Source organism: Dasypus novemcinctus, chromosome 13 (genome assembly GCF_030445035.2).
Source record: "Dasypus novemcinctus isolate mDasNov1 chromosome 13, mDasNov1.1.hap2, whole genome shotgun sequence".
NCBI classification, from domain to species: domain Eukaryota; kingdom Metazoa; phylum Chordata; class Mammalia; order Cingulata; family Dasypodidae; genus Dasypus; species Dasypus novemcinctus.
Genome location: NC_080685.1, coordinates 3991756 through 4002856, shown reverse-complemented (window position 1 = coordinate 4002856; position 11101 = coordinate 3991756). Strand labels below are relative to the sequence as shown.

The 11101-nt window shown below is 43.8% G+C and overlaps 1 protein-coding gene across 2 annotated transcripts; it reads right to left on the bottom strand.

The window, feature by feature from the left end:
- Window positions 1-210: 210 nt before the first annotated feature.
- Window positions 211-10468, bottom strand: HNRNPU (heterogeneous nuclear ribonucleoprotein U). Of its 2 annotated transcripts, none has more exons than XM_058309401.2 (14): window positions 9549-10468; window positions 8708-8819; window positions 8546-8619; window positions 6442-6581; window positions 5803-5902; window positions 5283-5395; window positions 4629-4892; window positions 4419-4538; window positions 3820-3948; window positions 3445-3613; window positions 2794-3048; window positions 2191-2375; window positions 1751-1822; window positions 211-1331 (listed from the first exon to the last, which is right to left on the bottom strand). In XM_058309401.2, exons 1-14 carry the CDS (start codon window positions 10237-10239, stop codon window positions 1278-1280), a joined length of 2478 nt encoding a protein of 825 aa, XP_058165384.1. In that variant the 5' UTR covers window positions 10240-10468; the 3' UTR covers window positions 211-1277. The 2 variants fall into 2 exon arrangements, with proteins under 2 accessions (XP_058165384.1, XP_058165385.1); XM_058309402.2 differs by having other exon boundaries at window positions 9606-10439.
- Between the last annotated feature and the right edge of the window lie 633 nt (window positions 10469-11101).

Genomic DNA, 11101 nt, shown 5'->3' with positions numbered 1-11101 from the left:
AAGTTGTCTGGGGGAGGGGGGGAGGGGAAGGGAGGAATTCAACTTTACTTCATAATTAAAATGAGTCGTCAGTATACATTTAAGTTTTTAAAACCTAAATGTTCCAAGTACAGAGTAAAGAATAAGCTGTCCAGAAAGCACACACTTAGAATCTCCTCTTGGGAGTTTTAGGGATTTTGAACCTTGATGGCGAGAATCCCAAAACAAGAGTAAAATGAATTCATTTTATTGCAAACAAACGTCTAAATTAATTTCTCCACCCACTTTCTTTAGAAAGAAAAAGAAATCAGCAGGCTAAGGAGATACCCATTCAAGAACTGACATGATTAAAAATTAAGATATAAATGGGTGACTCACAATTTCATTAGCTTTACAAAGATGGTGGAGTTAACTACTACAAGCACACTAGTTATACAGTATTTTGTGGGAGAAGGGCATACAGACATAGCTAACTTCATATAGATCCCATTAGACAACTGGATTTACAACAAGTTTTTTTAATAAGAAATGGGCAAAGCCAGCTTTCTTTTCAGAATCAAAATGCAGAACAAATGGAAAAATTATGGTATTAACCTTCACAAGTTTGAGCCTCCACAAATAATGCAACCAAATATTACATTTTTAACAGCCCTTCTACATACACTCCATCTTCTCTCTCTTGATTCCAAGTTTTCTCTTCATTCCCAATTATGCCAATCCCACTGTTATTTAAAGAGAAAAACCTTCCCAGTTATTGTCAGAAACTGCTACTTAGTTGACAAAACCCCTCCACTACCCATCATACCACAGAGAGGATGGAGTGTAATATGAGCAGTACAGAGTCTCAGGCCATTCATGAGGACGCTTCGTCCTTCCATGAATCTGGTTGCTAACATTTCTAATATATTGTGACAATGACTCCCGACTGTTATTCTGTGAGAAATGGGGGGAGTAAATTCTTAATAAAAGACACCAGGTACAAAGCAACATTTTACTTTTGTTGTGATAAAAAAAAAAAGTCACATTTTACAGATAAAATGTAGAACCCTGAAATACTGACACATTCTCTTATCGTGCACAATGCTGAGGTTCTCTTACGATTCACTTTAAAACTGCAATTAAAAATGTACAAAAAAGAAAAGGGAAAAAAAAAAAAATCAACCCACAAAGCTTCTAAAAAAGGAACCCGCAGGCACTTCCTCTTGTGGAATGTTTAAAAAGTTAGCCTACTAAAGAAAACAGTCGACTTCTTGTGAAGGTTTTGGAGAAATATGTATCAGTTCGTTTTATTTGGGTATTCAATAATATCCTTGGTGATAATGCTGACTCCATGGCTTCTGACCCCAGAATTGCTGTAAGAGAAAATTTTTTTTTTAAAGAAAAAAAACATCAATAAGCCACTCAAACTGCTTTTTAGGAAATGACAATGAATCTAAATCAGAGTAACTGCTGGAAACAAATTTATACCTGTCATACCTCTAATTTCTATCAAACCAGATTAAGTTAGTAATATATCCCAAAATATTATCAATAAGACATTACAAAAGGAAACACATCATGGTTTGGTTAGTTTACACAATTAAAGCTAACAGTAAAAAAAAGAACCATGTATTAATTAAATACCATTATTTTTAAAAAATCTTTAGTTACAGCAAACTCCAACCTATTGTCTTTAAAAAAATAAGATTCACTGGACAAGATCTTTTTCAAGACTGATTCTTATGAATTCAGAATACAATTAATGTATATAAGCACATAAGAGATTACTTACACCCTGCTGCCACTGGTTGTAGCCCTGAGATTGATTTTTGTAGCCACGATTGTTGCCTCGTCCTCTGAAATTCTATAAAGAGAGAAAAAAATCTTTAAGAATGCAGAGCCCAATCGTTTGTTAGCATACTTGTACTTTTGCAGTGGGTTGGGGGTGGAGGTGTAGAGAAATATTGAAGTTGCTAGCCAGTTATCTTACAACACTGCAGAAACTCTGGGGGACCCTGTGCTGATTTCTTAACTGTTTAACTTTTTAATTATGAGAAATCCACCAGACATACTGCTAGTTAGTGTGCCTGAAAATGAAAATTTAACATCCACTTCCAGTTTAACTTCTCTTATGTTACAGCATTTACACCATGTGTCTGTGCATTCCTATTGTGGCTCAACAACTTGCCAAAAGACAGCTGTTAGTGCCTCCCAGGACCTGAAAAGCATTACCTGGTTGTAGTTCCCTCTGTTGGGCATTCCACCTCTGTTGTAGTTCCCTCTATTTGAGTAGCCACCTCGGCTGGGGAAAACAGGGCCACGAGGGTACGGATAGCCGATTCCACCACTTCCACCACCACCACCACCTCTCTGTGGCATATTGCCCCTCCGATTATAGCCACCACGGTTCCCAGGAGCTAAAACCAAGAAATATTTAGTTTAAGAGGGTGTTGTACCTACTTATACAAAAGACTTGTGGTTCAAGTTTATTTCAGAAGAAAAACACACACTTAAAGAAAAATTTATATTGAATTTTAGCCATTTTACATAACCTATGATATAAACTCAGTACTCAAGAACTGTTCAAAGGGAGTGAGTATAGCTCAGTGGCTGAGCATCTGCTTCCCATGTACAAGGTTCCAGGTTCAATTCCCGGAACCTTTAAAAAAAAGTTCAATATCGTATCACGAGTAGTTACTACGGCAACATTGGCTCAGTATCAGGATCAAAATTCCTTATATTAAACTTAGATAATTAACATATAGATCCACACCATACAATTACATACTTATTTTGACCTTACACCAAGTCAGCAGAATATAAAATTTAACTTGCCTCCCCCTCTGAAATTTCCACCACGCATGTTGAACCCTCCACGTCCTCTATGGCCACCTCCTCTGTTAAACTGGTTCTTGCCACTCTTATTTTTATTGCTCTTCTTGGAGCCAGTGTTCTGTTTCTTTTCTGGGGGAAGAGCCTTTTTGCTTTCTTCCTTATATTGCTCCAGAAGTTTCTGGGCTTCTTCCTTCTGCAGTTCAACATAGGTTATTTCATCAAAGCACTCAGCCACCTCTGGCAGCGTAAAGTTTCCTACAGGGAATAAAGTCAGATCATTTACTTAAAAACCCACTATGCACATCTACAATCATATAACTACAATAGCTACAATTCTAGAATAGCTTTAATTCTTTTTTTTCCTTAAAAAAAAATAAATAAATAAATAAAGCAAAAGTTAAAACACAACTTCACAGTTACCATCACTGGAATAATGAAAATACACAACTATGACTATACCAAATACCACTGATTGTACACACAGATAGACTATGCTTTATAAATATCCATCAATAAAACTGATTTAAAAAATAAAAAGTTAATGGAAGTGTTCCTAAAACAAATGTATTACTAGCAGGAAATGTTAATTTACGTTCACAGCTCTAATATTATTAATCATAGAAAGATTCAACAAAGTAACAAATGCCATGCCTTTCATTTTGAGAACTGCATGTTCTGGAAGGTCCTTCCCCTCTACTTCTGCCTTCTTCTGTGTTCTCTGTTTATAGTCTTCATCTTTTGGGCAAACTACAACAGCTTTTCGTTGAAAGCCTGCAAACAGGCACATTTTCCTCCTCTGTGCAGCAGCAGACACATTTGTCTTTAAACAAACAAACAAACAGTTTGACTTAAAGTTGAGCTGCTACATTCAACTACAGAGCTAGAAAATGTTACAAAATCTAATTAATTTAAAATGCATGCCATTAAAGTTTATAACCTCAGCTATTAACTCCAAAAAACTAGTACAGAAAAAAAAAACCCTAATCACAACTTGCAAATTTATAGTTTTAAAAAGCTATAGCATACCTGATCCAAAATAAAATTTCGCTTCTTACGGGCAGCAATCTCAATGAACTTTCCAAGACACTGAGGGGCTCTCTGCAACAGTGTGTTCAGTTTTCCAGTATCTGCCATTTGCTTCTTAAAACCTGCCACCTATTTAAAGTTAAAAAATCTTTCAACTTGCAGTAGATGGATTACATAAAGCAAATGTTATCTTTAAATTAGGCTTTTAATACTAGCGTATATCTATATAAAAAGAACATTTTAAAATTTAAATATTGCTATATGGCCTCATTAATGCTACAAAATACAAGGCCACTTCATCATATAACAAGGACCTATTGTATTCTCAATTCTTTTCTTTTATATATATATGTATATATATATAATACACACATTTTCCCCCCAGATCTTTTTAACTGTTGGCTAGTTAAAAAAAAAAAAAAAAAAAAAATCTACAGAAAAGACTGCCTGGCCATTAGAACGCAGTTCACCTTAAGAGAGAAAAAACCTACTTAAATTAACCATTTAAAAATGGATAAGAACAGGTGAAATGGTTACTTTAGATGGTCTTCTAGTGTATTTAAAATACTGCGGTTACATGCCCCCAACATTTTACTTACCATCATTTTATCCATAATGGTATTTGTGCCAAGAATGTTGTATTTACCAGGATTTTCTGCTGCATGTTTAGTAACCCAGGTAGTTTTTCCAGCTCCTGGCAAGCCAATCATCATTACAACCTACAATGGAAAAAAATGTTATTTCAATAACCCAATAACACTAAAGGGTATCTTTAAAGAGCACAATTTAAAAAGGAAAAAAAAACTTACTTCACAGTCTTTCTTCTCTTCAGGCCCCTTTGGTCCTCTGACTCGATCCTCTAAAGGGACATTCTGGATAAAAGTATAATCTTCAGGAATTGGGAAATATGGCTTTTCCTTCTGGCCAAAATTAAATTCAACTGCACAGTTGTGACAGAGAACGTGCGGGAAGAGTGGCCGTCCAGCAAGAACTTCCTTACTGATTTTGAAGGCAACACCAAGATCTTGCCCATTCTTAGCATAGGAGAGTTCTACTTCATCACTTTCAAAGTTCTGTTTAACAGAAAAGATTTTAACAGCTTTAATCTGCTTCATATTAGCTTTCCAAATAATTTCAAAATTCAAGAGGGAATTGGCTAAATCAACTTTGTTAATGGTTATAGAACAATGAAGTCACGTAGATCCAGATTCAAACAGTACTGCCCTAGAGGACATACTGTATTTTCAGATTAACTTCATGTTTAATAGTTTAAGTCAAAGTGAGTTAGTGATTTCTTAATTTCCTATATTCCCCTAAATTCAACTGCTACATCATTTCTTCACTCTAACTCAAGGTTAGTGTATATATTTATAGTACTGAAGAGTGACAATCATCTAGCTTCAAAAAAAAAACAAAACTAATTTATTTGTTACTAAACACATAGAAAATTAGCTATTACTTACAGCAAAACATGTAATCACATCATTTTCATCAAACTTCTCTCCGTAATCTTCAGTCTCACAGTTGCATGTTTTTATTCCTTTTAGAGAATATCCATAAGAAAATTCTTCTTCACCTAAAAAAAATTCCTAGTCATTTTATGAAGTCCCATTATATCCATCTACTTTAAGACACAGTACACAAGAAATGAGTTTATAACTTAATAATCTGTCATTGACACTTTAACATACTATCTACCTCTGTACCTACATCCTAAAACTAGATACAAAATTGCCAAGAGCTAGATTAAGTATATACATCCCATTGACAATTTTAATTGCATGCAATGGGTAAGATTTTATTTTAGCCATTAGTGACAAAACTTAAGTATTAATAATATTTACCTCCTACCTACTACATTGTGCTATTATTTATCTCCTAAGTATTAACAGATAGTATAGAAACAGTGAGATTAGTTAAAATTTTGAGATCAAAGATCCTACATTCACAAGCCCATACATAGTACTCAAATGGAAATCTTACCAAGCAACATTCCACTTGTAGTTAAGGACCAGCCAATCCGAACTTCATGTATATCAATATCCTTTGTATACAAATGCCTTACTGGGATCTTCTCTGTAACCTAAAAGTCAAACCATAAATATTTAAACTGTAAGCCCAAGAAGGCAAAGCCTTGAATCCTGGCTTACGTCATTTAGGCCACGGGCTCACAATGCTGTGGCTACTGCTACAAAGAAGATAACCCCTCTCCCTCACTGCCCCCACTGCAATGTTTACAAGAACTGCAGCTTTAAGTCTTTTAAGAGTTTATAAACTACAAAATGAAAAGGTGAACCAATTCACATTTAATAAATGTTCTCAATTTTCAACCTAAAACCAATTCCAGCATGTTAAAATATGCTCCAACAAAATCACAGACCCAACCGAATTTTTTATGACCTTGGTGGTCTTTGCAAGAGCTTGATAAAATTTTTTAAAAGGGGCTGGCTCTACACGGCAATTTCTATTTCATTTCTAATAACAAATTCGACTATTTCAAAACCAGCCCCTCTTCCAATTCACGAAAACTTCAAAACTTAAAGTTCTGTTTAAGACTATCAGGGAAATGAGGACTCAAACTCATACCAAAAAAAAAAAAAAAATCCCAAAATTGGAAATTACCTTCATCTCAAAACAGACTTTGCCTTTTGAAACACCGTAAGATGCCCTTCCTCCAGCCCAAAGAAAAGCAAAACTCTCCATGGTTAGGGAAGAAGCACTGAGACGATCTCTTGATATTTTAAAATGCAGATCACAATTATCTGTAATTATATCAAATATCGTATTATTTCCTTTTGACGTCCAATGTAAATACATCTGCTACACAGACAAGAAAACTTGGTTGTTAAATGTTTGCATTTCTTGATGCTGCATAAAATTTTTACGTCATGCTGTTGGTTAAGCCCCACTCCCACCAAGCCACTCTTGCCAAAATTATGAACTCAAGAATAAACTGCCTATAAAACTAAGAAATACCAAGGTTTAACATGTATGTTAAGCACATGAAATAAGACAACGTGACATTAAATACATACCTGCTCTGCTCTTTACCTTGATTTAGAGGCAAGCAGTAGAGGATAGCAGGAAATCAAAGTGAAGCATGCCAGAAACAGGTTGAATTTACCAGTGCCACAAATAAACTGAGGGGAGGCCATGACTAAGTATTTTTTAAAAGGAGTATAGGTTGCTTATCTCTGCCCTTGGTAACTTGACAACACCAGGGTGTTAAGTCCTAAATTCTCTTCTAAAACTTGCAAAGTCAGCTTCAATCTACAAAGTACAACTCTGTCGTAAAGCTGTTAATATAGCATTTTCAGTCCCCCTTCCCTAAACTTGCTCTTTAGTCAATAGGAATGAGAGGGATTACATGCTACCTGGATTATCTAAATCCACAGCATCTTTAGCCGAGCTATCTTTGGGTCACTGACTCATTACCGTTAGCCTGCACCTTCTTAGAGTTTATATTTGAAAGAGAGCTAAAAAGCCAAATTAGAAAACCGTTTTCTTTGGAAAGTTTTTATTAGGGAACTACTGCCACCGTTTGGAATTCTCCATCTGTTAGCTTTGCTCTTACAATTTCCGAGAATCATTGATGAAATCTGTCTCATACACAACCTGTGTTTGAACTCAGTTCTTATATTGATATTCCTAGCTGACCAACCGAAATCCTGCCTACTTTACAAGAGTCACCTTCTTGTAACACTACTTCACTATATCACCAAAATTAACAATACTTTCAAATCGTGGTTTGAAATTAATTTACCTGGCCAAATAACTACTTTTTCTCTAAAAGACCCCACTAATCTCAGCTACCTATAACAAATATTCAGTAAGAAATCAAGAGTTCTATATTTATACTCCTACAAATCTGAATAAAAACAATTTCTAATTCATGCAAATTTAAGCTTCAACTGCTTAAATCTACAGGGCAGGTTGATATCTTACCTGCTTATACTTCAATAATTTCTGCCATCTTACCAGGCTGTGCATTCTGATCAAACACTAAAGTGATTTTTCATATCGGAAAAAACTACAAATCTGACAGCCAAGACTCATTTAAGGTTTGGAATACTTCCTCAAGACTCAATTGCAACCCAACTGGGTAAAGTAGCAGTATTTACAGTGCTGCCATTGATACCATTCGCTGCTGAAGGAAGCTAGTGGCCCAGTGAAAGCCCACTGCTGCTGCCCCAGGTCTTTGGAAGAAATCAACTTATGTTAAAGCAGCAGCTACTGAACTGGAATTGAGAACAAAACAGCAGTTATTGAAAAAGTAGTATTACAATCTTTCGTTAGAATAGGGAATAAAACTTGTGTGCTAATGGGAAAGGATCATTAGCAAATATTTAGCTAACCCCAAATAACTCCCTTAATATAATTCTACAAACAGTGAAATTACTGTAGAAGCCTTTGACAAGTTATGGGTACAAGGGTCTATTAACTAATTAGTCAAAAGTTGGTATAAATCTCACATTTCCTAAACATGAAAACTTGCAAGTCATATAAAATTATCAAAACCCTAGAGCCTATGAAATTATCAATACAACTGATGCTGTACTTACAATGATTAAGCTATGACAATCTGAATATAAACCATAATTTCCTATTCGTACTTAGTTTTCTGCCTTTATACTGGACGTACAGCATTATGTTTGAAACCTTGGGGAACCAAACACCACCGGCACTGACAGCTGGGGGAGGGAAAGGGAGGAACGGCTTCACTTACAAGTATCAAGACAAACCACTGTGTCATCAAAGTGTTCGTCTTCTTCTTCAACAGGTGGCTGAGGAGATTTGGCTCTGAAAGAAAGAATTGTCCCCTGAAATAGCTCTTCCCACCCGCCGATGAAGAACAGGTGGTAAGACAGCCCAGGTTCCCATGCTCTACCTGCTATACTTGTTCTCTTCAATGTACTCAAAATATCCGCGGCCATGATCTTCCCGAGGTCTTTTGACACCTCTCTTTTTGTCTCCGCCTTTCTGTTCTGTTTTGCCGTCTCCTAAAATACACAACACCCTTGTCAGAGACCTAGCCGATGATCAGTCGCAAAAAAACCTTTATCTCGAGGCGCGACACCGCTGGTCCTCGGCCCTTTCCGTGCCTAAAGCGCTTTTAGCCGACGACGCCAACGCGCAACCCCGGCCTCGAAGCCGGCCGGTGACGCAGTCCGCGGACATTACTAATTTCGCCCGTGTCCTCGACCATTCGAGAAAGCGAAAGGAAGCCAGCGCGGCCCCAGCCCGCGCCCACGTGCCCGCCCGCGCGAGCCGGGGGGGAGGGGCCGAGCGCGGGCGGCCGCCCCTCCCCCCGCCGCATTGTGCCCGGCTTCCGCCCGCCGCCCCGCCCGCCCGCCGGAAGTGACGTCACGCGGCCCTGCGCCCCTTGCACAATACGGCGCCGCCGAAGCGCGCCCGCCCCGGGCCCGCGGCCCCCTCCCCCGACATGTGCCCGCACCGCGCGCACGCAGCGCCGCCGCCTCCGCGGGCCGCCGGGGCTCCTCCCCTCCCCGCGGCAGCTGCGGCCCCCCCCCCCGCGCCACATAATGGAGGCGCCGCCGTCACGCAGTCGGCGCCCGCGGCCTCCCGCCCGGCCCGGGCCGCCCCGCAGCCCCCCCACGCCCCCCAGCCGCCCGCGGCGCCCTCCCCCGGCGGGGCTCCGGCGGGCCCGGGGCACGGTCCCCACCCCGCGCGGGCCTCCCGCCGCGCGCAACGTCCAACGCAGCACTCACCCGCCGCCGGAGCCCCGGGGCGACCGCCGCCTCCGCCGCCTTCCGCCTTCTTCTTACCTCCCGCCTGCTGCGGGCCCTGCCGGGCCCCGGGCGGCGCCACCGTCACCGCGAACAGCGAGGTGGGGCCGCTGCTCTTCCCCGCGGCCTCCTTGGCGGCCCCGCGCTGCTGCGGGGGCTGTTGCTGCGGCGTCGCCGGCGGTTGGGGCTGCTGCTCCCCGTGCCCGTTCTCGTCCCCCGCGCCTTCCTCCTCGTCCCCCAGCTCGTCCTCCCCCTCCTGGAAGCCCTGGTCGTCGCCGTTCTCGTCCTCCGAGGCGGCCTCCTCCTCCTCCGCCGGGCCAGCGTCGGCCGCCCCCGCGGCCCCGTTCTCTTCGCCGAGCTCCATCTGGTCGCCATCCAGGGCGGCGATCCCCTCCTCCTCCTCTTCCTCCTCCTCCTCCTCCTCGTCGCCGGCGGCCGCGGCCTCCTGCTCGAGGCCTGCCCCCGAGCGCCCGGCCGAGTCCCCGCCCAGGTCGAGGCTGCCGTTCCCGGGCTCGCCGGCGGGCCGGCCCCCGGCCTCCTCGTCGTCCAGCGCGGCCTGGAGGCGCTCCATGAGCTCGGCCTTGAGGCCCTTGTCCGAGAGGCGCCGCTTCTTGAGCTCCTCCTTCAGCTCCGACACCTTCAGCTTCTTCACGTTCACGGGCGACGAACTCATCGTGAGGCCCCGATTCTCGCTGGGCGCTGGCTCAAGCTCGGCTCCGCTCCCACGGCCACTGGTGGCGGCTCTGCGGCTGCTGCTTGGCCCGGGCGGCGGCTGCGGCTGCGGCTGGACGGGGCTGGTGCTGCAGAGCGGACCCGCCTGGTGTCGAACGGCGCCAATTCCTTTCACCGAGTTCGCGAGGGAGACGCGGAGACTCGCCTGGCGCGAGCGAGCACGCAACGTCCTCTCGCCGGGGCGGGGCCGCGCACGTAATATAGCCGCCCCGCCCCCCGCCTCGCGGGCGCGCTGCGTAGCGGGAACGCGCCGCGCGCCCGCGCCCGGCCCCGGCCGGCCGCCCCGCCCCCACCAGGCCGGGCGCGAAGGCGCGAAGGCGCGAAGGCGCGGGCGGCCGAGCTGGGGGCGGCGGCGGGGCGGCGACGGGGCGCCCTTCGCCCCGGGCCGGCGCGCCCGGGCGGTGCTCCCGGGCGGTGTCGTTAGTCCTCGACGCGGCGCTGCCAGCTCGCGGCCTCCGCCTTCGCTTCCATTTTGGCTGCTCCCCTCAGTTAGAAACGCCTCAGGCGTCTAGTTCGCTTCTGATTCGTGCCACACGGCTGAGCATTGTTTACAAGCGTTGGGTTTTCCTTTTTTTTTTTTCCTGCCGCTCAGTTGTTTTGTTTCGTCTTCCCAAGACCTGCCTTGCGCAGTGGGCTCTCCCCGGGCCGGGCGGGCAGGGCCCTGCTTTTGTTCCCCGCGGCGCGGCCGGGGAGGTCGAGGCTGGCCCGCGCGGCCTCCACCCCGGGCCGCAGCGCCCCCTCGGCGGGCCCTTTCCCGGAGAAGTGGAGGGAGTCCCCGCCCTGGAGGCCGGAGTTTCCTCCAC

Coding starts and splice junctions, on each gene's coding strand:
- HNRNPU (XM_058309401.2), bottom strand. CDS start 10,239: ATGAGTTCGTCGCCCGTGAACGTGAAGAAGCTGAAGGTGTCGGAGCTG. Junction 3,614..3,819: donor GAAATTTTATTTTGGATCAG/GTATGCTATAGC, acceptor GTTTGTTTAAAG/ACAAATGTGTCTGCTGCTGC. Junction 2,376..2,793: donor TGGAAATTTCAGAGGGGGAG/GCAAGTTAAATT, acceptor TCTTGGTTTTAG/CTCCTGGGAACCGTGGTGGC.